The sequence below is a fragment of the Artibeus jamaicensis genome, unplaced genomic scaffold (assembly GCF_021234435.1).
Source record: "Artibeus jamaicensis isolate MK-2021 breed Jamaican fruit bat unplaced genomic scaffold, CSHL_Jam_final scaffold_1689, whole genome shotgun sequence".
Lineage (NCBI taxonomy): Eukaryota > Metazoa > Chordata > Mammalia > Chiroptera > Phyllostomidae > Artibeus > Artibeus jamaicensis.
In genome coordinates, this window is record NW_026522029.1 from 13492551 (window position 1) to 13518619 (window position 26069).

At 41.7% G+C, this 26069-nt stretch overlaps 1 protein-coding gene across 1 annotated transcript in view; it reads left to right on the forward strand.

Annotated features, from left to right (window-relative positions):
* DPYD (dihydropyrimidine dehydrogenase) overlaps positions 1 to 26069 on the forward strand; it is a 499545-nt gene that overhangs the window by 59638 nt on the left and 413838 nt on the right. Inside the window, exon 3 of the mRNA XM_037153081.2 lies at positions 14667 to 14749. Coding sequence (XP_037008976.2) covers positions 14667 to 14749 — 83 coding nt within the window. The remainder of the gene's footprint in view (positions 1 to 14666; positions 14750 to 26069) is intronic.

The following is a 26069-nucleotide window of genomic DNA, read 5'->3' on the forward strand; positions in this document are numbered from 1 at the left end:
ACTTAAAATTGTTGGGGAAAAGAGCACAATTTATTAGCAAGGGTATAATTGTAAACCTTCTAAATACTCATTGTGGGTATCGTTTCGACAGTGGCTCCTGCCTCAGCAGCTGCTGGAGAACACATGAGCTGATGGCGTCTCGGAACAGCAGAGAGTGGAATCTAATTAAAGAGGATTCCATGCCAAAGAAAAATTATTAAAAACAGACTAATAGACAATTGTTATGAATTTAGAAGTCTCTGCCAGCTTCTCTTTTTGATACACATTTATGTAAGTAACTGTCAAGTAACAGGCTTTCTTCCTTCAAAAACCAAAAGGATGTTAGAAGGCTTTATCTTTTGTGACAAAAACGATTGCCTTCCTGAATTTTAACTTAACACAAGAACTGAAATGGTTCTTTTCATCTTTTCTCACAAATTTAAAACACACATGTGCTTTTAAAGAGAAATGATTAAAAATACTGTGCAAGTTGTTTTCTTTTGTTTTTGAATCTCTCTGGTACCAAGCATTACGTAGCTGCATAGACCAAAATCTTAAGGCGTCATTTTTCTTTATAAACAAAAGTCAGCTTAGCAATGTAGGTAGTGTTTGTGGAAACCTATGTTGAATTGGTTTGCATTTTTTAAGTATATTTTATTGATTATGCTGTTACAGTTGTCCCAGTTTTTTTCTCCCCTCCCTCCCCCTCCTCCCTGTACCCCCCCACCACCCTTCAGCACCGTGCAGTTCATATTTCTGAGCATAACGCACGTTGAGAATTTCCGATGCACCGGGGATGGTTAAGTTTCAGGACCTGATCTACTAGGTTCCCTCTTTCTCTTCGAACTGACTCTTTGCTGTGACTTCAGAGGGGTTTTATTCCAAACAAGAGAATTGATACAGCATAAAATGGATAGCCGGCTTTTAATTATTTTTTTAAAAATAGCCTTTTAAAATAAGTGGCCCAGCACTCAAGCAAAGGTTCCGTTCATGTCTGCGAGCTGACCTGGCATCTCACGTCACACCTTCCACGCGGTTTGGTTCCGGGGTATCACACAGCCGTATGGGCTGAGGGGACTCGTGATTTTGACTATGTTAAACATATTAAGGGGTAATTGATAAACATTGAGGATAATGTGTTCTCCGTGTCATTAATAAAGGCATGAATGGACACAATGAATTAAATGGGGTGTTCGTTCAGCCTTCTTTGCTGGATGAGAGTCCAAAAATAATCCTCGGCGTGAAGACCCTTAGGTACCCAGAGTTGTCTTTGAGATGTGGAGAGACAGTAATTAGTGGAATGACCTGATTTTTGTCCACTTCACCCTGACCCCTGAGGCTTCCTTACCTGCTTCGATGCTGCCTGTTTGTGGAGGGCCACCTACTGCTTCTGAGGACAAGGGATGGTCTGGAGTTTAAGGCCTCCAGATTACATCGCACGACTGACATTAACTTGCCATTCTCCAGTGCCGGAGAACCACAGTTGGACCACGCCACAGCCATTGGCGGGGGCCACCCAGGGAGGTCTCTGGCAGAGGGGAGGCGGGGGAGTGAGCTGGCTGCCTTCTCTAACCTCCTTTTGTACTTCTGACAGAGGCTGGGGCTAGTCTCTGATTCCAGTCCCACAAAAGCATGTGCAGGCTTCTAGAACATTCATTCCACAGCCCTTCCTTTCACAGTTAGCTAGCGTGCAGAAATACAGCAGCGAATTAGAAAACAAAACCTCTTGGCTTCACACGCACAGCCAGCATTTTAAAACTACGGTGATGTCATGTCAAGTATTGTACCTGTTGGGAAGAATGATAAGAAAGCAGGTGGGGCGGGGAGGGCAGACAGTGAGGGCGTGGTTATTTTTAGAGCAAGTGGTTGGGGAAGCAGAGACCTCAAGGAGAGGAGCAAGCAAGCCTCGGGACTCTCGTGGAAGAGCATTTTGCAGGCAGAGGGAATGGCCAGTGCAAAGGCCGGGGGGACAGAGACAGGAGTGTGGGGGGGGGGGGTATGGGAGCGGCTGCAGAGCTCAGGTCCCCAGGGAGGGAAGGAGGGGGGTTTCAAGCCCACGGAGCCGGAGCCGAAGGGCACATGCTTCCCTGCTACAGAGAGTAGACGTCCCTTATTTCCATGGTTCCTTGGAAGCCTTCCCCTGGCCACGATTCTGTGAACCAGTAAACAGCAGTAGTGACTTCCGAGAATCAAAGAACAGGGTTCCTGCAGGGGTTGGAGGGTGGCGGCGCCTCTGCACCTCGTCCTGCACGGCATTTGCCGAAATGGTTAGGCTGTGTTTTGTCTGATTACCCTGTAAACCTTGAGAAACTCAGAGCATCTCTTTGCTGATTCTGAAGAAGACACTAAGACTAAACAGTAAATCTTGATTTTTTTTTTCTTTTTACCTTCTTCAGATACAGGAATGAATGAGCAACAGGTAGGGAGCGACAGAGTATTCCTTTATTTTTTTATTTTGCTTATTTACCTTGGGCAAGTACTAAAAGTTACATAATTCTTACCATGAATGAGGGTTGAAATCTTAAAGTATTTTAATGCAACTATCACTAAGATACCTTTTGTTTCAGACTTTGAATCTGCAGGGTCTATTTGTCCCCTTAATTGCATAGGAACACTTGAACGGCGCTTCCTTGTCAGGGTGTCATTTCCGTTACATGATCTCATTTAATTTATCCTCTCGACAACACTCTGAAGGCGGTCTCATCACTTTTATCATCTTTGTCGATACCTTTGCCCTGTGGGGCGATATTTGCTGGTTGAGATGTTGAGCGTTTTCCTGTGAACCCATACCACTTCAGTCACAAAACTGGAACTTTAAAACCAATTTTCTGTCTCCCCATCTCCGATCGCTTCTTCTGTATTATATTCCCTTTCACGGTGACTCACATGGGTTCTCCCAGACAGAGCCCGGTTTCAAACTGGCCACCATTAGTGAAATGACATTAGCTCAATATGATTACGTCTTAATGTTCCCTGAAAAGATGGGACTAGTTAAGACATACCGAAGGGAAAAGCAATTACCTATTGAAATATGAACCTCTCGTTCAGAGCTGGAAACCGTCTATTGGTATTAGAATGATTGTCTGGGTTTTTTTTTAAAAATCTGAGGACTGTCTTGCTTGCCTTGTGAAGAACATCAGTGGGGTAGTCTCGAGTCTTTTTTGTTGAGGGCCAGACTGAAATTGAACGCTGAGCCAGAAGAGCATGTTCCCCTAACGAACCCCTTCTTTAGAGGGGCTCAGGGCTGAGGAGTTTCTGGCTACACAAAAATAGAGGCACAGCTATTACCTCCTCCCGATGGTTCTGGCTGCCTGAAGAAAACCATCGACTTAAGCCCCATTCAACCATCTGAGAACTGTACAGGGTAGTATATAACTCGGGGTGTGCTATTTTATTTGAATGCCTCAGATTTTAAAGTGTGAATTTATAATTGCCTCCCTGGTGATGTCCCCTGTGGGACCTTCAGAATAGAGAGAGTCACCGACTTCGTGGTCATGAATGCAAGGTTAATAAATGGCAGTGGGTCACCCGCTCCACCGAGCACACTTGCGTGGTAATGATGACCTTCTCGTATGGACTTGGGTTTTTTTTTTTTTTTTAAAAAGAAGAGTTTTCCAATTTTGTTTTTTTTAAGCCTCTGTATCCTCAGTGACAGTTCAGTGTCCAGCACCTATTAGATTCTAAATAAATGTCCGATGAATGGATGTTTGGCTTTGATTTCTAGCTTGGCAAAAGGGTCGACTTTCGCATCACGCTTTTTATTAGTCATTTGAACCTAAACGTCATTATCAAAACACCAGTTGAAATTTGCCGACTATTGGATCCCTCCTCAAGGCACAGAACAACTGATTTGTAACTTGCATTCCCATGTTACCTAGGTCCCTTGCAAACTCATCCTTCCCTAAATAAAATGTGGCCAGTGTGGACATTAGCACCATAGGCGGGTTTCAGGGAATCCACTGGCCCATGAAATTCTGTGTGTGGCATATTGTAGATACAGGGTGTGGCACAAATAACGCCCTTTGTAATTACACAATCTTTTACTATGAAATCACAAGCATATCATTCTGTAACAACATTATCACACTCAAGCACACTGTACGACACTTTAGGGGAAATGTTCAAATGAAAACTATCAGTTATTACACCCAGTTATTACCCTAACCGCCACACTCCCATAGGCCTGCCTTTTGCTCTGTCCTGTATGGGCAGATGTATTTTTTGAATACTTAATTTTTTAAAAGAAAAGGGGCATGATTTTCATTATGTGCTTGTAGTGGTATTATGGTCAAAACATTAACTTTTTTCATACATACTATATTTATTTGACTTTATTATTCATCAGAAGCAGCTAGAAAATGTGAAAAACGTGTGTTTTCATCTCTCCCCCCATAAAATCTGACCCAGTGGTGCTGAGGTGGGATTCATGGACACTCCTCCTCCTCTTCCTCTTTATCTTTTTCTTCTCCCGCCAGTTACTGAAAACCTTGTTAGTTCAATGTACTAAATGATGGCCAGGTGTTATCTTCTTAAATTCCACTGGCAACTCAAGAGTGTGAGACTATTTCACTTAGAATAAACTGAATTAAGTTACCTGCCTCCGGACACTTAGCTAGTGTCCGGAGTAACACAGAGATCGGGGGCTGAAGCCAATTTTCCTACCTTATTAGTCTTTTGTTTTCCTTAATCTGAAAAATCCTGGCTCATATCAAAGACCTATTTAGAAGTAATAAGCTCGCAGATACCTCTGCTCCAGAATTACCTCCTCTCTCTGGACTGTGAGCATCTTGGGGTCTTGTCCTATTTACCTTGATCCTCCTGGTGCCTGGTGGGATGTCTAGCATGTGGCAGACTTTCAGGTAATTTTTTTTTCCTGAACTGAAATTCTATCGATTGATTTGAGGTTGTGTTATCAGTGGCTGTGCCGTTACCTAGTGCCGTTAACTAACTCTCTGTGGCCTGGATGATTTAGAACTGAGTTTTCTCATTCATTAAAATCGGTTTTCTAGTTTATAAAATTTGGTTAGTGTATAAAGCTCAGATCCACTCTATTTTGTTCTACTTACTGTGACGATTTCATAAAAGAAACGCCGTCCCGTGGAAATTAAGTCACATGGTCATCATGACTTATCTTGCACAGTAAGGTGATTCGCTAACACTCCTGCTTCTCCTCCGCCCTATGCAAATTAGGTCACGTGGTCATCACTTCTCTTGCGCAGTAACGTGATTGGCTAACAGTTGTGCTTTTTTTTCACCCATAGCTGGTTGAAGCTGCTATCCTGTGGCATAGTTAAGCAAAGATAACTCAGTGATCTTATTTTAGTGCCTCAGCAGCCAGCGATCTGCTGACGTGTTCTTTTGTTCCCACGTTGCTGATGATGTTCTACTCGTGTTCTTTTATACTTTCCCACAGTCCTTAACACAGATGAGATAGAAAACACTATACAATCTACTCCAGTCGGAACTCGAGACCCGCCCTCACCCCGTGGGAATTCGTTTGGCATCAGGCCACCCAAGCCAGTTCTTTCTGATGCTTGCTTTCGAGTTTCTGCTTTAATTGCTGCCAGACTCTGAGCACTTGGGAATTTAATTGCTCATTATATTTGTCATGGTGGCGTCGCAGACCCAAAGAAAGACTGTTTCATGCAAAATATTTATGGGTATTAATTTGGCTTAAACCCGTGTATATCTGAGTCCCCCCTTTGCTACATTGTAACACGTAGCAATCAGGAGAGAAATTAGGATCTGGCGGGGAGTTACACCCATTTTGCACATGGACTGTTCTCCCCACAGTCCGGTGTCTCAATTGAACAACAAACACCTCAAAGAGGGCCTGCTCAGAGCTTTATTACACTCGCTTTATTCATTTTTCTCTTCTGAAGCAGTCTCTGGGGGGTGTGAGCCTGGCTCCCAGGATAGACGACTCAGGTTCAAGTCCCTGATTTGTCCCTTGCTAGCTAGCCATGTGACCTGGGTATAATGATCTTAAATCTCCCTATGCCTGTTTCCTCATTTGTGAAGTAAGGGTACCTGTAGTTCTCGTGCAGATTACATGGGGAAAGCACCCGGGAGAGGGTCTGACCCAGAGTGAGCCCTCCTTGTAGGCCAGTTTCCTACCACTCCCCCTTCTGTGCTGAACAGCTGGAGCCAGTGCCGCTAATATGCATTTACAGTGTCCTCTGGATTGAGTAGGGGCGGCCCCGGCTTGTTGTAGCAAATGGACTGGTCATCACTCAATGCAGTACCTTTTCCTGGGTGTCCCAGCTGGCCTGCTCCGTGATGTACGTGCACCTAGGTGTGCGTGTGCCTGGGTGTGCTTCCTGTTCTGGTGTTTTAGGACTCGTCACTAATTGTTCTGCTTGTGCTCACTAAACCGAGCAGCTCGCTCATTCTCTCTCTGTGTCCCTTCTTCCCTTTTGTTTACCCTCTGCCCTCCCCTCCCTTCTTTCCTCCCAAACACATGCACCAACTTGCTTCTGCTGCAACCAGGGCAGCTCTCTCCTGCTGCAACCAGGACAGCTCTCTCCTGCAACTGTCCTGATCAAAGGGAATCACGAGATGCTGGAAGAGTAGGACGTGCGAGTCATCACCACGAACAAGGTAATGTTTTAGACTTGTTTGGTGGGGGTTTTTTTTTCTGTCCTGGAAAATGAGTGCTCCGTGTCTTACTTTTATGCCTGAAATCGTCTTCTGGGGTAGTCTGCGCTAACCCCCAGAGTCCCCTAGGGTGCACAACACAGTAACGTGTCGGTCCTTAAAAACGAGTTTTGTAGTTTTTCCCAGATTCATACTCATGAACTGGGTTTGAAAATAGACTTTGAAAGGAGGACAGTGGCTCCACTTTGCATGTAGTTGTCCCCAGTGTCAGGGACATGTTATGGATGGCGGACGGGACCCTGGGACTGGTTGCCTCAGTTTTATTTAGGGATGACTAGATGTCAGTTGCTGGAGATGTTGACCGCCTCACGGTAGAGGACCAGTGTTCCTCTGAATTAGATTTCACCTCCTGTATCGCTGCCTTCATTGTGTCGTGTGTATATTGTTCTGGAAGAATCTTTAAAATTTTGGGTTTGATATCCATTTCAGGACACACAAGTGATTTCGGTCAAGGGAGCCATTAGACCTTTCACCTGTTCACTGGGCTTATGCTGCTTTCCTTGTTGGTTTGTTGGGCACTGTAGGCCACGTGCATCAGATTCAGGGAAGGTGAAGCATGGGACGTTCTGTCCTCTTCTGGTAGGCAACCCAACACTCATGTTCATCAGCCTTTCCACTTCATGACAAGATACACAATTTTAGCCGCTTCCAGATTAAACCACTACTGACACTGAGGCTTTTGATCATTAAAATGAAGAAATGCCCCGAAGAAATGCTCTGGGGCGCGGGCTCCGCGAAGTTTGAGTGCTTTGCTCTCAGTTCCCGGATCCAGTGAGGGCAGCAGGGCTGCCACGGGCTGCTGAGCCCAGCTTTGCTTATAATACTTCTGCCTTCAAGTGGATATCTTTGTCTCCTATCTCTGTGGCTGGAAAAACTAGATGGTCAAGTGGTCTTCCAGCCTTCCCGTTTTATGCTAGGGTTGGGCTTTTAAGAACTCAGAATTCAGTAATTCTATTAATTTTATAGACCCTGAAATGCAATAGATTTGGGAAAAAGGACCCCTTGTGGTTAACTGGGCCCAAATCCATAAGCAAAGTCCAGCAGCCACTCTCTGCAGAGGCCTGGAAGGCAGGACGCATTTCAGGGAAAAGCTGAAGGCCTAGTGGCCTGAGCCCAACCTTAGAAAGGAGTTCCTGGAATCCTATTGGCGGATGGGCCGATGCCCCATCCAATCAGAATGGCACAGACATAGCCTTATTTGTATCTTTACCGGAGGACCCGTAATAGCCAATCAGCATGCGCACTTTGAAACAACTGGAACAGTGTTGTTGGGACCACTCATAGTGTACACGTTTGGGTACCGTATTTGCGTGGAAATGGACCAGCCAGGGACCAGGGCAGGAGCGTCCTCTACACAAGCACGCCGCTCATTTTTTCTCTTGGAGGAATGCACGTTCATTTTCCTCCAGAGGCCACACCTTCTCAGTTTGCAAACTGTTGGTCTGAACAATGTTTCTCCATTTCCCACCCCCATGTTGGGGACTCCTGTTGGCACTGGGTTGGTGGCATTGAACTTTTGTCCACAATCTCTTCTTTCATGTCTTTTCTCAACTTGTTCCTCTGTAGCCGTAGAAGCCAAGAAAAAGTTTAAATTACAGTGCAGGTGGCAAGAGGAGGAAGGTGCTAAGGGATTTCAGGGCCAAAAGAAAAACAGAGCAACAAAAAATTGTATGTATTCCTTCATTACACTCTCAATCCACCACATAGAAAAGGAGGCAAATGCATTTTTTTGTGGTAACATCTGGACCCTTTTGAGATTCTGAAACCACTGAAAAACTGTGATTCCAAAAAACTAAAATGTCCTAAAAAAATCGTTTTCAGAAAGTTGTCTGTGCATGGATTTTACTCTAAAATGAACGCTTCTGAAAAAATTGATCAGAGTGACAATCATTTTTAGGAAAGACTGATAAGTGATCGGAAATAATAAGATACTGTTATTTTTTAAAAAATTTGTGGGTATTACATTTTATCATACAGTGTTTCCCAAGGGACTTGAGACTTGGATGTGGGGATGGCAAGAGGCTTTTGTGGAATCCAGCTGTATTCGGCTTTGATTCGGAGCTGGCGTGTCCCACGGTGGTAGCGGAGCGCCCGGCATGTTTGTTATCTGTGACTTTCTGTTGCCAAGGGCATTGTTGCTCTAGTCGAGGGATTAACCTCAAATGGCTACATTGAGATCTTAAAATTCTCTCTTAATTACAGTCATGCAATTATCCAGCCATTCCATTGGTTTTAATGATTATTTTTCACATTTCCAATAGCACCGTAGGTTTAAAAAGAGTACCTTAACTCAAAACAATTGTTTTTAAATAAAGAGATTCAGATACAGTGTTAGGTGGTTTTGTTAATCCTTGATAAAGGCTAAGATTTTCTTAAAAGCCAACCATACCAAACAAGAACATCTTGTGAAAGGACAGTTTTGTTTCTATTAAATGACTCCATGTAGCTGATTATATATATATAATATACATAATGTCTGTGTATATATTAATCATATATATTATATGTAATATGTGTTTGTATATAGGTATATATACACAGAATTGGAGATTTATTACAAATATGTCCATAGCAATGAAATAGATATATCTATTCCCACGTCTGATTTATAAACCATCTGTGAAGAAGCATCAAATCAAAAATAGATGTTGTTTTCCATGTGGAGAGGCATAAAGTTTGCGAAAAACGATAGGTTATGAAAACTTCTCCTTTAAGATTTAAATGTAAGCAGTGACTCATGTGAATTGATGGGGTTAGCAGCCGTTAACAGTAAGCTATATGGTAGCTTGAAAGTAGTTAATGAATGTGAGTCATGTTGTTACATGGCTTTATTTTCTTTTATCATGCTCAACATGATACCTGTGTGCATCAGTAAAGACGGCCAACAGAGAAGTGAAAACTTTTTCTGTGGGCAAATTGAAATTTGAAAACCTTTATGAAGTCATTGGCAAATAATTAAAGTAGGTAGAAACCTTTTTTTTTTAGATTTTATTTATTTTTAGAAGGGAAGGGAGAGAGAAACAGGGAGAGAAACATCAATGTTTGGTTGCCTCTCGTGCGCCCCCTACTGGGGACCTGGCTGGCAGCCCATGCATGTGCCCTCACTGGGAATCTAACTGGCGACTATTCAGTTCGCCGGCCAGCACCCAATCCACTGAGCCACACCAGCCAGGAAAATATAGGTAAAAGTCTTAATCAGTGAAGTATATCTGTAATAGAAAAATTAAATATTTAAAAAATCAAATTCTGATTGATATCAATTTCTCTTATTAGCACTTATTTACTTTGTTATATTTTATAAAAACAGCATATTTGGCAGAAAATACAATACAAGGCATATCAAAAGTAGTTTACAGTTCATGTGGAAACTAATGCAATAATTCATAAATAATAATAAGAATAAACTGTTTCACATGGTCACAATTGCAAATCTGCTTTTACCCCACCCTGTAGTTCCAAAAATGTAGAAAATTTGAATTGCTTATGAATTATCTTGAGGTCAAAAAAGAAACATAAACCTGTCACTAAAACTGAAAACTATTGAAAAGTATAAGTGAAAAAGAAACACTCTTGTTTATTCAACATTCTGTGATAATCTGAGTTAAACGTTCATTTCTCATCTTTTTTGACTCTGCTTATTTTTTATAACTGTAATCATATACATAGTATTTAATTGTACAGTGTCCTTTAAAAAATTACATGCTATTATATAAACATTGGCTTGTTAAATATCCATCCTAAACAGCAACATCCTCAGATTTAGAGACCTATTTAACCATTCACTGATTGGTGAAGTGTAAAGTTTTTTTTTAAATTTATTATTTCACTGCCACAAAAATACTACAGTGAACATCTATGAACATGAAATTCTTTTTTAAAATTATTATTTCCAAGAAATATTCAAAGGGCACTATAATTTGTAAAGTAAAAATTTTATATTCGTCTCCTCCCTCCTGCGCCCTCCCTTTCTCCTCCCTCCCTCCCTCCCTCCCTCCCTCCCTCCCTCTCTCTCTCTCTCTCTCTCTCTCTCTCTTTCTTTCTTTCTTTCTTTCTTTCTTTCTTTCTTTCTTTCTTTCTTTCTTTCTTTCTTTCATCTCACTACCACTATTAGAAGCAAAAGAGAAAGGAAAACTCTACTCTCTATTCTAAAGGTCCAACTCCAACTGAACTTGGTGTATATTCTAAGTACTGGACAATTATTCTCCAAAGGCCATTCATTCCAAAGAATTCAGTTGCTCGTCTTTGCATTTATAATTGTCTAAACGTCACCCTTTAAGACTAGTCACTGTAGAGAGAGAAAGTCCATCATTGAGTGAATGAAGTATCAAGACTTGATCAGGATAAGTTTGAATTAATTGTGCAGAATTTTAATAAACAGTAAAATGCTATTTCATTACTCTGAGCTGGTAGCTAATGTTTATGAAGTCTTTGATTCTTTGAGATTCTTATATGCGTGCTCTACTTACAACTCCAGTGAGGTGTGATTGCATTATTTCTTGACCAGAGTTCAAACTCTCCCCTAAAAACTGTTTAATGTAGTGTAAGCACCTGGGAAAGTAAACATATCTTAAGAATTTGGTTCCATCAGTTTTCACTAAATGACTTCAACAGAGTCCTAGAGACTCCCTAGTTCAGGGGTGTCAAACTCAAGTTCACTGGGGGCCACATCAGCCCTCAAGGTTGCCTTCAAAGGGCCAAAATCATTTTAGGACTGTGTAAATGTAACTGCTCCTTAACTGTTAAGGAGTCGAAATTACATTCAGCCTTTTGAAGGCAACCATGAGGCTGATGTGGGCTCCGCCCCACTCCCCCCATGAAAATGAGTTTGACACCCCTGCCCTGGTTCCTCCTGTTATTGTGATCCACCACCTCCCAACATCTCAATTTGTTTTGCCTATTTTAAAAATAACAATTTTATTGAGATATTCCCGTGCCATAAAGTTCACTCTTTTAAAAGTATTCGATTTACTTGTTTTCAGTATATTCACCAAGTTATGCATCGATGACCGCTAATTCCAGAGTCCTTTAACCTCTTTAAAAAGGAACCCTGATACCATCTCTTCAGCCCCGGCAACTAATCACTTCCTTTCTGTCCCTATGGATTTGCCTATTCTGTGTATTTCGTAGGCATAGAATCATACACTGTGGCCTTCCATACCTGCCTTTTTCACTTGGCAAAATGTTTCCAAGTCTTATCCACATTGGAGCACAGATCACGACTTCCCTTTTTCTGGCTGAATAATATTCCATTGTATCAGTCTATCACATCTGTTTATCCATGTATTATTTGATTGACATTTTTTGGTTTTCCTACTTGTCTTCCATGAATAATGCTGTTATGAATGTGTGTATAGATATTTATACATTGCACTGTATGCCCATTCTTACACCAGCTTCACACTGTCGTGATGACTTTTGCTTTGTAGAAATGTTGAAATCAGGGAATAGGGGTTCTTCAAATTTGCTCTTCTCTTTTTAAGACTATTATGACTATTCTGGACCCCTTGCAATTTCACATGAATTTTAAGATCCTCTTGTCAAGACTTGCAGAGATAAAAAGTCAGCTGGTACTTTTGTAGCAATTGCTCTGAATCTTTGGATCAATTTAGGCAGGAGTAACACTTTAACAACATCACATCTTCTAATTCATGAACATGGGATGTCTTTCCATCTGTTTTGGTCTTTTAACCATTTTTTTAGGATGTTTTATTTTCTTCAGTGCGCAAACCTTAGGCTTCTTTTGTTAAATGTGTTTGGAAGTATTGTATTCGCCTCATGCTCATAAATGGCATTGCTTCCTTTTTTTCACTTTTGGATTACCCGCCATGGCTTTGCCTGTTTTTGAACTTTGTGTCAATGGGATGATTCTGCCCTGTGCTCTTTTCCGTGCTGGGTGTTGCGGCTCTGAGCTGCGTTGATGTAACTCCGCCCAGCTACGGTCTGTTTTTCCTCACTGCCATGTAGTTTTCCACTATGCTCATTCGTCATTCCTTCCACATTTCATCCTGATGTGCAGTTGACTTGTTTCCAGTTTGGGGCTGCTTTGAACAGTGGTACTGTTACCATTCTTGTACAAGACTTTTAGGTGAACATGTTACGTATTTGCTCAGAGTGTATTCCCGGGGGGGAAGGTTCACTTTCTTTTGAAAGTGCTGCCAAATTGCTTTACAAAGCGGTCATAACACTTTACACTTCCAAGAGCAGTGCTGTGGTTGCTTTTTGTACTGAAAAGAAAAAAACAAAACCCAAACACCACCCACACACTTTGTCTGATCTGGCTTCTCATTTTAGTCATTTCCAAAACTGTGCGGTGGCATCTCATTGTCTAAATTTGCATCTTCCTCGTGACTAGTGATATTGAGCACATTTGTTTGTTTCTGAAATCGGGTATTTGGATATTCTCTTTTACATAGTATTTATATAGTCTTTGGCTCACGTCCCGTTGGATTATCTTTTTTTCATAATTATTGTTAGTTTTTAATTTATTATGGATACAAAGAATTGAAATAGTGGGATATTTAAAGGTGCAAGGATCTGAAAAGGAGCGGTTGACTATTATGGACATGGAAACAGACCCTGCCTGGGCCGTGACTTACTTGATGGAAAGAGATGATTTTGAACTACAGTGGAGGGCATAATGGTCTGTTCAATAAATAGTAATGACTTAATTGATTACCTCGAGGTGGCGTGATTTCTGAACTCACACCGTATACAAATATATCAATCCCAGATGGGTTGCACATCTAAATATGAAATGTAAAATAATAAAGCTCTGTAAGAGGAAAATATATCCATAAGCCTGAGGAAGTCAAAGCTTTTGTACCCAGGACATGAAAAGCACCCACTATAAATTTAAGCAATAATAAATTGAGCCTCATTGACAATAGAAAGTTCTCTTTGTGAAAAGACATTTTTAACTAAAGTGAAAAGGGTAAACCAAAGGACATGAGATGCTAGTTCCAATTTACCTAAAAGAGGACTGTTCCTAAGACTTCAAATTATTTTAGATACATTGTGGTAATTGGCAAGATTTTTATTTCAAAAATATGTGTTGAAAAGGATCTTTGCCTTAATTTGGCTCACTTTTAAAAATCAGGGTAAGAATAGTAGTACGTATATACTGAGAGATTTTTAAATAAATAAATTCTTAAACATTGGAAATTGTTCATATAAAACGTGTAATCTAAAATTCAGCATACTGTTTACAATTTGAGAACACAAAACATTAATATTTAAAATTTTATTATTTAGTTTTTCTGTTGACTAAAATGCTAAATTGAGTTATTTTATTACCTAGGTACTACTAAATTCTTCATGAAATCTAAAGTGCCAGGAATTTATATGGATACATTTTTTAGTCTAAAATTTAATCCTGTATATTATGTTTTTTAAAGTTACTACAGTCACGTAAGATTTAGTTATAAATAAAATAATAGTTAAAATTATAGTAAAATTTAAACATTTTAGAAAATGTAGCCCAGTAATGCTAACAACTTGTTATGATGTCACTTAATTATAAGAAGTGTGCGTGTGTATAATAAACATTATATATATAATTGTCATTTAATGATCTTATAATTTTGGGGTACCAAAATATTGGTTTTTTTCAATTATTATACTGGAGTTCTACCTTTTCATCTTAGTAAATACTAATTTATTTAGAACTAAATATTTATCATATATGGTTAATCATAATTTCCAAACTTTAATGAGTTTCTCTTTAAAATTTAAATCAGCTTTTGATATGCTCAAGATTAAATCAGAGAACTGATTTTTATTCATTTCTCCTATTTTCCCAAATTTGGGAAGCGGGGAGAAAGAGTTCTGCGACAGCTGTATCATCGATGCTTTTATTTTATCACTGTTGAATCCACACTGTCAGTTTTAATGAATCCTACCCAATTAAAGCAGCGTGCGTATCTTTCCCGAGTCCGTCATCAATATAATCAATTACACTTTCCCATAATTGCACAGATATGATTTTTATCCCTGGGTGCCGGAGGACTGATGCATTTTTTGATGTGTGGCAGGGCTGTGAGAAGCTGGAGAATAATTTTGATGACATCAAGCACACGACTCTTGGTGAGCGGGGAGCTCTGCGAGAGGCAATGAGGTAAGTCTGGGTCACCATGGCAACCGTCACAGATGTGGTAAAGAAAAAGTCATTCTTCATTATTGGGGGAACAAATGAGTTCATTGCCACCATTCAGCTCTGTTCTCTAAGGTATTAATTTGTCAGTGGAGAGACTTCCCTTGAGGCTGTACTTTGGTTTTGAAGCTGCATAAATGTTAAGCCTCAGTGCACAGTAAAAAATGTAAATGTTTAATTTGTTACTTAAAATGCTTAAGGGGTGTCTTGTTTTATGTGTATACTAAACTGCGTGATTGAATGGAAATATTGTTCATCTAAATTCCGTCTGTAAAAAAAAAAGTAAAATAAACAAACAAACAGTACAATGGCCATTTAAACTGAATAGTATTTCCTCCTAATTAATATTTAATGAAAAAAAGAGGTGCTTAAAATTTCATATTGTATTGGGCTTTATAGGATTATATCATGGTATTTTAAAAACGGATTTGTGTTTTCACACGGTTACAGAGCATATAGATTCACTTTTTTCAAGGCTGTAGTAGTCTCTAATGGGCCTGATGGGTTTTTTTTTTTCCATTTTAACATTGCTATTTGTGAATATTTCTTTGCATTTCTTCCCCAACTCGAGGCCTTTTTATTAACTTTTAGGAAGCAGCATTGAAATCCATCTGGTGAGGGCCGAGGAAGGCTGTTTACTAGGCATGAAAAAGGTGTGAATTATGAAACTCGTCACCCAGCAACAGTTAGTGGTATTAACTTAGAGCTGAGTCCAGCCTCCAATGTTGGGACGATTCCCAACATTGTCATACAGACAGGGGCATATTTAGCTTCATATTTAATCTACGAAACTGAGACTGGCTTCGAAATGCACCTCTTCTGTCAGGGCTCATTTTCTGTGCAGGGTCTTAAGTCAAGGCCACGCCAAATTTAAAAGGAGAGAAAGGACACACCTAGGCACTGTCACAGAAGGGGAGTGTGGGTGCAGTTTGCTGCTGCCAGGACACAGTTACCATATAGTCTAGTTTAGAAGCTGATTTCATTTAGCAACCTCCTTTCCCATGCAAGCAGCAGGGGAAAGTAATTAAATTTAATAGAAGCTGCCCTCATTTTGAAGCCACTTCTATTTAAAACCACAGGGGGAGGTAATTAAATTTAATGGAAACAGTAGCTTCTACACAAAGATACATGGTACTTCTGCATAGATGATTATGATGTCAGGAAAAGAGGAATAATATATTACTAGTGCGGAGAAATTACCAGCTGGAGCAAAGGAGCCTGTTTTATTGTTAATGTCTTTACTAATAAAAAAAAAAGAGGGAAAAATAAAACTGAATACACAATAGAGAATTTGTAGTTACATAAAATGCAATCAGAAGTTATTGAAAATAGCAGTAAATTAAAAATAAGGTGTAGAAGATATTGTGGGGAAGGTCACTGTGGAACTTGTGAGCCTGCCTCCTCTTTTCAATGTGGTCTTTATCCTCTTTCCAAAACAAGCCAGTTATAAACCGAATATGGCATCTGGGTGCGCACCTCGTATAATAATTTGAATATATTAAGTGTGCACACCAATATTTGTTTAGGAAGCTACAGTTCACTCTCTGTATTTTTGTGTCTATTCAGTTAAAAAACACATAGACACACAGGAAGACAAAGAGAATAAAAGAACCGGAGGCCAGCACCACAGAAAGAATGGCAAAGGGGGGGGGTGAGGTGAGCGAGGGAGATACAATAAATAAGGGACGTGCCCCTAATTAGTACAGAAAATTTTTCATCAAGGGGAAAAAAAAACCCACGATTGAATTATGGGAGAACCGCATACAAAGAGATGATTACGTTCTGCCGAATTCGGTGGTAATGGCTGTCATAGGAAAAGACCAGGATGTTGTGTTTTTAAGAAAGGAGAGCTGAACTAATGAGAACGCCGAGTGTTACCTGGTGGGCGAGGCTGTCCGCCGCCCTTCCCCAGGGTCCAGCAGGGGTCCAGAGCTTTTCAGTCGGCGTGTAATTCTGCGGCTGCGCGCTGCTCGCTGTGTACATAGTGTGCATCCATTGCACATGCATACACGCGTGTTATTGGCAGTGGTTAGTGTCACTAAACACAATGAAATCATTTAGCAACTAGAAGCATCGGACAGTGTGGGATACGGTGGGCGTGGCTGTTTGTTTTGTTTTATTTGCCTTTAGAAAACATGGCTGGAGCCCACTCCGTTGCGGGTAAGATTCTGGAAACAGGTCAGTACCATGTTGTCTGGCTGTCAGACTCTTAGAATACGGGGATAGTGCGGGGAGAGGCCACAGGCGAATTCTCCTCTCACCCGTGACCAGTCGTGGAGGGACATGGAGGGTGGGCTCTGCCTCTGACCCAACCACGGGCAGGGTGAGCCACTTGGCATGGCCAGGTCACCAGCGGAGGGGACGGCCCTGGGCAAGGGCGGGAGGGTGCAGGTTCACAGTGGTGTCAGGGCCAGTGTGGCCTGACGTGCCGCAGACATTTTCAAGCTTTTTCAAATATGTGTTGCCACAAAACTCAGGAAGACTGTTCCCCTCAGTGGCATCTGTCCCCATTCACCAGGGTCCTGGGTGCGAGTGAAGCAGAGGAGGGGGGCAGGGGCTGTGGGTACAGCTGAGGACCTCAAGGTGAAGATGGGGGAGGGGGCAGGTGGGAATGCCTTGCTTAAAACCTCCAAGTGGGGCTAGTCCCAGGAGGCTGGCTGGACACGTGTTTCCTGTGTCTCGGAGACAGTTACCCAGCATCTCATGCGCTGTGATGAAGAATTGACATCGTAGACTTCCGCCAAGATGGAGGCGTAGGTGGAAGCACTTCGCCTTCTCACACAACCAAGTTTAAAAACAACAAAGTTTTAGCAACAAAAATGCATCCAAACCACAGAAAATTGAACTACATGGAAGTCTGACGACAACGAACGCTTTAGCCAAACCGGTAAGAGGGGCAGAGCCAGCAGCAGAGCGGGGGCAGGCAGGAAAGATCCACCGGACCGACCTGGGTGCGAGACCCAGGTGCACCAGCAGCAGTGGGCGGACCCACTGTGGAGCAGCGGGCGGACCCACTGAGGACGGACCGTGGTCACACATTCACAAGCAGATAAACCGGTGAAGGAGCAAGTGGTGAGACAGACCATGCAGGCCCCAGCGGTGGGAAGCCGAAGAGGGAACCGCCATTGCTCCCTCTCTGACCCCGCCCCCACATACAGCATCACAAACCACCGACCTGGGTGGCCCCGCCATGGTGAACATCTAAGGCTCTGCTCCTCATACGTAACAGGCATGAACAGATCAAAACATGGCTCAAGAACAACTCAGAGCCCCAGAGCCGATAAAACTAAGTGATGAAGAAATAGCCAAACTTTCAGATGCACAGTTCAAAACACCGGTGATCAGGATGCTCACAGAACTGGTTGATTTTAGTCACAAATTAGAGGAACATATGAAGGCTAAACTAATTAAAACGAAGGGAAATACACAGGAAACCAATAGTAATGGAAAGAAAACTGGGACTCAAATCAAAGGAGTGGACCAGAAGGAAGAAAAAAATGACCAAACAGAAAAAGATGAAGAAACAAGAATTCAAAAAAATGAGGAGAGGCTTAGGAACCTTGAGGACATCTTTAAACGTTCCAACATCCGAATTATAGGGGTACCAGAAGGGGAAGAGGAACAGCCACCAGTGGAAAACTTATTTGAACAAATAATAAAGGAGAACTTCCCCAATCTGTCAAAGGAAATAGACTTCCAGGAAATCCAGGAAGCTCAGAGTCCCAAAGAAGTTGGACCCAAGAAGGAACACACCAAGGCACATCACCATTACATTAGCCAAGATTAAAATGAAGGAGAGAATCCTAGAAGCAGCAAGAGATAAGGGGACAGTCACTTACAAAAGAGTTCCCATCAGACTGTCAGCGGATTTCTCAAAAGAGATCTTACAGGCAAGAAGGGGCTGGAAAGAAGTATTCCAAGTCATGAAATCCAAAGACCTACATCCAAGATTGATCTATCCAGTAAAGCTTTCCTTTAGAATGGAAGGGCAGATAAAGTGCTTCTCAGATAAGATCAAATTCAAGGAGTTCATCATCACCAAGCCCTTATTATATGAAATGTTAAAGGGACTTACCTAAGAAAAAAAAGTTAAAGAAACATGAACAGTGAAAGGACAGCAAAGTCACAGTTATCAACAACCACACCTAAAACAAAAGCAAATTAAGAGGACAGCTAGATCAGGAGTGAACCATAGAAATGGAGATCACATGGAGGGTTAGCAACAGGGGAGTGGGAGGAGGAGAAGGGGGGAGAAGGTACAGAGAATAAGTAGCATAGATGGTAGGTAGAAAATAGACAGGGGGAGGGCAAGAACAGTAGGGGAAATATAGAATCTAAAGAACTCGAGACACGTGGTCATGAACTAAAGGGGGAGAATGGTGGGAGAGGGGGTATGCAGGGGGGAGGGGAATGAAGGGGGAAATAGAACAACTGTAATGGCATAATTAATAAAACATATTTAAAAAAAAAAGAATTGACATCGTTTCCCGGGGTCATTACGGACTCTAAGGAAGGGGGTAACGGGATAAGTACGGAAACTATGAGGATAATTTGCAGCTCTGTAGCATCTTAGGAGGGGGCAAGGTCCAGTTCTGGGATGGAGTGGTCATCCATTTATTTACTCCACATTCAGGGGGTCTCTGTCATGTGTCAGGCAAGGGGGTTACACCTGTGAATGATGCTTAGGCCTCGCCCTCAGGGAGCCAACAGCCTAGAAGAGGGAACAGGTACGAAGTCAAATGTGGGAAGTGAAGACACAGGGTGGCTCTCTGCTCATCCCCAGGCCTGGCCTGGGGCGCCTGGGAGGCACTCTCTTCTCTCCTGGCTCAGCCTCCATGGCACCCACCACGGTGATCCTGTCCTGGGTACCCTCAGCCTTGGAGGCCCCGCAGCGGGACCGGACCCAGTGCGGAGCATGGCCTTCCATGGCCGCTGCATTCAGGCCTTCGTCTGGGTGGGTGAGTCTCCACATTTGCTAGGTGCTCTGCCCCTGCTCAGATCTCTGCCTCCGCAGCCAGCCCCTCTCCTGGCCAGGCTGTGCCATGTTCGGTCAGGGTCTCACCTTGCGATCATTCAGACGCCTCCCCTGCTCCCTGAATCTAAAGGCGAGGGTGTCTTTTGCCCTTAGCATCTGCGTAGAAAGCACACGGAGGGACGATAGAGTCGGCGTTCGGTTAGCTGTCAGCCCACACCCGGGGGCAGGGGGGTGGGAAGAATAACATAGAAGCTGGTTTTGGCAGCAGAGTGGAGGGTTCGGAGGAGGGGATGACAGCGGGAGAGGTAAGTGACCCCCACTAACCTGCAGGTAGGGCTTGTTCAGGTGCACAGAGGGGGGTGTGCCTGAGGAACTTAGATGTGCTTTTAACGGAGACCTGCGGAGACTTGGAGACTTCGTGGTCTCTGTGAGTCACACCCCTGGTTTAATCCGTGCTGCTGCTGAAGAGCATTTAGAGTTTCCTTCCCCTTTCAGAATAAAACCTAATTTATTCACCTGTCCTGCTACCTAACAAATCCCATGAGGCAGGAGAGTTGTTGTTTTGCTCTTCTTGTGTTCTTGGCCTTACTGCAGTATTGGCACACAGTAGGTGCTCATTGCGCCTTTGCTGAGTGATTGACAGCGTCGTACGTACGGGGTGGGCAGAGGGAAGCTCGCCATGGTCCCGTGGAGAAAGGCATGCCGGTAGGTTATGATTGCTGCGATAGGTCTAACTCTGAATTGTTAACGTAATATTCACTCAAAAAGCCACAACGCCACTGCATTCTCTGAACATGGAGTTTGTACCAGTAATGGGTGTGAAAACCAAAAATGAACAATTACAACAACCCCAAGAGAGTGGGGAGCAGAGGCGCCTTGGGGATCAGTAAGAGAATCTAGCAACGAGCTCAGACCCAAGACGAAGATGGGAATTTGGGAGCTTTTTCTGTGTGTTACCTGCAACCAGTTAGGGTGGGGATTGACGATAGAGCGTATGAAGACCCTATGACGCTATTATTGTATTATAAAGCATCCCGAATCACCCAGGACATGTGGAGTTATTCAGTAAGTGCTGTAAGAGGCCACTGTTTTGCTGTTTGGAGAAAAGAAATCACGTCATAGTCTTGCCTCACACACGCTAAAGGAAATCCCATGTTTATGGAACAGCCAAAGTCCGGTAGGTTATGGAAAGGCAGTCTTTTTGAGGTTGGATGAGGAAAGAGATGAGAAGCTAAAAAGCAGTTGAAGAAATCACTAAACGTTGACTTATTGAACCTAGTTCCTTGATTATGAAAAGTCACAAAATCAAACAGTATAACGTATTGCACTGTATGCATGTAACGGATTCAGAAAGATTAGCTCAATGGACGACAATTGGCCGAGTAGGATTAAGTAACCTTTGAAAGCAATCAACTCTAACGGCAAGTATATATGTATATAAAGTAGATAGGGGAAAAAACACCCTAATTTTTGGTCATTGATGTTACTGCAGTTCAGGAGGGAGGAGCCTTTGAGCGCCCCCTAGAGGCTGCTGGTAAGAGTGTGGGGGCATTGCCCCATGGACAGAGGGGTAGGGCCAGTACATGCCCAGAGCCTGCAAACAGACTCACCTTGTCCACGTCAGCCGAGCTTCCTGAGATGTGTTATGCAGGAGACATTGAAATTATGGGCAGTCTAAGCCTGGTCCTCAAACTGTCGATTATAATGGTGAGCAAACTGAATAGAACCAGTTATCTGCTGTTGAAAAAAAGAATAAGGAAGTAAAGACTTTATATATGTAGTGAGCCTTCATGTTTATACATGTTAAATATAATGGTAAATTGTGACATGATTCATTCTGTTTGGACATTAGAATGATCTTTTGCATGATTTTAATGACATAAGAATCCACATGTTGTTATGTTCAGCAAAAAACACCATAAAAATTACGTGTAGAATATCATGTCCACCGAATATAAGAAATGCAAGGGAAAAAGTGGGACTAAAATAGAGCAAAATTATTACAATTGGGTGATAGACTTACAGATACTTTTTTCCAGGCTTAAAATTGGCTGTTCTCCTACCAAATTTTCTATACTGGGAACATTTTATGGCTGATTAGAAAATCAATGAAGTAGGAGATGGAAAAAATGGAAAGAAATTATATGAATAGTAGGGTAAGTGGTGAAATCAGATGAGAGAGAGTTCAACTGTGATTTTAGCTAAATTAACCTATTTTTAATAGTAGGATTAAACATAGGATCTTTTCATATAGGATTAAAAAGGGTTTATAGGAAGAATAAGGAAACCTTAGGAGAGAATACTTTGGAATTTATGAAATATTAATAAAATGAGCATATTAAATTTTTTAATGTTCATATGATACTTATAAGCATCATATGACGTATGATACTTATTTTAAAGAATTGACCTGTGTCAAACAGCAGGATATGGACCGGAAAACCTTAGTGTAGTCTTAATATGCAGGGCACCGTAGGAATATTTCTTGCCTGACTTACAGAGTTCATTGTAGTTCCACAGCCGTGTGGAACTATTGTGCAGGATTTATGAAAATTATGACATAAGAGAAAAGATTTTCTGGACAGAAGAAGAATGCATCATCTCTAGCTGAAATCTCTGACTACTGTATAATAATAGTGGATTTAGAGGTAAAATTCTCCACTTCTTTTCATCTTATTTTCTCCTTATCTCTGCCAACTCAACCCTGTTACTGTGCCAAAGTGATTTCATTGCCGTATGATGATATTTTGCACCTGTCTGAGCCATTGTAATAAATCCTGAACATCAGGGGGGAAAGTGGCACCATTTTTTAACATCACCCAATGGTCTTTCCCCCTGTTCAGTTCTGTAGGCAGTAGTGGGCTTAATAGGTACGTGGCATTGGAAGGTATTTCAACAGAATAACTAGAGAGGTGTGAGGTTCAAATTCTGAAAAACAAAGGTACGTATAGCATATAGGTCGTTAAGGAAAAAAAAGTAAACATGCTCGGCAACCCATTTTGACAATAAAATACACAAAAATATAGATTGGTTAGATTTATGGACATACCTCTATGGGGAGAACGTCAGTTACGTTTTCAGAGTACAAATACGGCCAATTAGAGGTTAGTGTATTAGTCACAGAGCCAAGGTTATTCAGTAAGCGCTGTTCGGTTAGGTTATTATGGAGTGGAACTCCCAGAACATAATGTCCACTCTTCCGTTTTGCTGGCCTTTGTCACGTGTTGGGAATTCTGCCACTAGATGGCGATGTTGAGTTGCACAGTTCATTTTCCCGGCTTTTTTTTCCTGGTGTGTGTAATAGTCATTTGGATGCGCCATTTAATACAGAGTCAAAAATGAAAGTGTAACTCTATAAAAACTTGGAAATAGTTTTAAGAGAGGCAGCATGTTCTAAATATTAATTCAAACATTTACAATGGCTTTCTTTTTTATGCTCCTTCCCATTAGTTGGAATAGCTTTGAGTGGTGGGAGGAATATAGTTACCTAGCATCTCATTGGAAGACTGAGGTCTGAAGAGTGATTCAGAGACATTTAAAAGTGTATTTTCCAGTGTTTCCCTTCTAGATGTATTCATCTGCAAATCACACCCTCAGTTTCCCTCTTCTGTTATTGTCCAGTGGCCCTGAGACTGTCTGCTCCAAGCATTGGGTGACGCCTGGTGCCTGGATATGGCTTTGGCTGGTCCGAGTTCCAGCTTCATCGGCCTCACAGCCCTTGCTAAGGATGGTGGTTAGAACAGAGCACATGGATGTTGTTTCAACTGGTGCATCTCCCCGAACTGGAGTATTGTCATCTGATTAAGACTTGAAGCTAAAAATATTATAATGATCCTACTTCATCGAATTCTTGTGGATAACTTTGTGCGTGTGTACATATATTATACAAATTGTGTCTGTACATGTGCATTTTCTCTCTCTCTCTCTCTGCCTCTCACACTTGACAGCATTTGGATTTTGGAGACCCTTTTGCTTTTCAGAATATCCGTTAGGGTTACAAAGATTTATGTATAGGGAGGTTCAATGAAATTGTTTCATAATCATGAAAAATAGGTGTTGGGGAGGAGAAGGCAGCCGAGGTGTTTATGACCACTGAATTGCATAAGTAGTCTCGAAAATGAGTACAAGGTTATGGGAAAATTTGAAGTGACATGGAAGAAGAATATAAAATCAATAAACCAAGAAAGTATTAATAAAATGCTTCTTGTGAAATCAGCAGGTTGTTTAATAGTATGGAAGGGAAATACATTTTTAAAAAATTCTGACTATGCTGTACAGTGATGTCAATGGTGAGAGAGGATTTCACATTTGCAATACATTTTCCGTTTTCAAAGGTAAAACATAAATCACTTTTCTAATTGTAAATGGCTGCGTGCATTTATACCTGTGATTTTAAACTACGTGAGTAGTTTGCCCTGTGAAATTGGATTTAAGAACAATGTGTTAGCTCATTATTTTAATCATTTTTCTTGATCCTATCGTAATTATATTTCTCTTAAGTTTTTTTTTCCAGTCAGTGGATCAATAATAGAAGTCTCTTGAAAGCACCCAGCCCCCAGATCACGTTACAAGAATATCCCCTTTTCTCTTATTCAGACATCTTGTTTCTATCATTTCTGTTACAGAGAAGCACCTACTCCTCCCCACCCGGGGAGGGGGGTGTATGTCACCTGTGAAACCGAAAGACACAGGTGTGCTCTGGCTCCTGCTAGATGATGGTGTTGCAGCCACACGAGTCAGCCGATCAGAATGCAGTTTGGAAATGGGAGGGGAGTGATTAGTTTTCTTCGATGGGAGGGGAGTGATTAGTTTTCTACACTGTGCGCACGTCGTTGTGCTTGGACATACTTTACATAGTTTGCTTTGAGTAATCTGTGTCATATAAGTGTATACACACACGCGCGTTCCCCACATGTGCCAAAGTGCACACCCCTGCACACTCACATTCATCCGTGTCTCCTGCTTACCATGTAAGTTAGGAATGTGCGTGTTCTTCAGGGGTGAGTGTGTAAATGTCAAAGCGAGATTTGACATTTGATTTCAGACGGGCGGAAGAAAAATTAATCTTTTCCCCATTTATGGGAAATAGGAGATAAGCCTTGTATTAATTCTCACCTAACGTTTGATAGAACCAAATACATGCTTAGCACTAATACTCCTGGGTTCTTTAGGGGCTGGTTAGCAATCACTGTATATGACTTTGGAACAATGTTCATTTACCATCTTTTCCTCTACTTTGAACTTGAATTTGAATTTGAGTGGGAGAAATATCGCTGGTGTACTTATCAACTATACGTTTTGGGACACAACAAGACGATGAAATCAGGCATAGGTTAACTCAGTTATATATTTGTAAATGAATAATTGTACGTATGAATCTAAGCACTGGTCCATTCAGTGTGGTGCTGAATGTGTATGTGCCAGACATGGTTTATTTAAAAGCAGTATTTGAAGGAAAAAAGTCAAGTGAGTAGCTGCCGTTTTATGGCAGCTTGCTAGATTTAAAGTGATCAAACCAGAAAAGACAGTGCGCGCTGTTGGCCTCTAAGGGTTTTTCTGTTTAAAACAACAGCACTGGCAACAACGTAAATAGCGTTGAGCGCCTGGGTCAGGTTTGTTTACTTGGTTAGGGAAGGTCACTAGGTGACCTTCCACCAGAAAGTCACGGGTTCAGTCCCTGGCCTGGGCCCGTGCCTAGGGTGCTGCGGGTTCAATCCCTGGCTGGGGTGCGTAGGAGATGCAGCTGATCTGTGTCTCTCTCTCACCCTGTGTTTCTCCTCCCCACTGTCTTTCTTCCTAACATAAAAAATATAAAATAAAATAAATCCTTGGGGGAGGACTGAAAAAAAAACAAAACACAGAATTAGCAAAATAGCCTTGAGCCAACGTTAAAAAAAAAAAGGCATTTTTCCTTTAAGAGCAAGAGATTGTGTATTCAAGACTAGAAAGGGAGGGATGCAGCTTTTGTCTGGCGCGGAAGGAAAGGGCAGAGCTGGGCCCTACTTCGGATGCTTATCATCTTAGATACAGGCTTTGAATAAGCAGCTAATAGCTAAAATTATTTAGGAGATAAAAATTGGTACTGTGAGGATTAGCTTTAATTTTAAGTATCCATAATTGAAGTGCCACATTATGATTTTAATGTTATGATAATCTTGTTAACAAGCTGTTGTGTATATACTATCATATTTTAATGCAGTTGCAAAGCTTAAGTAAATCATAAAGTAAATTGCTTTTGGAATCAGGCCTTTACAAGTGGAAAATTAGCAGTTTGCATGTTTGGAATACATATTTTGTAATTATAGTTGG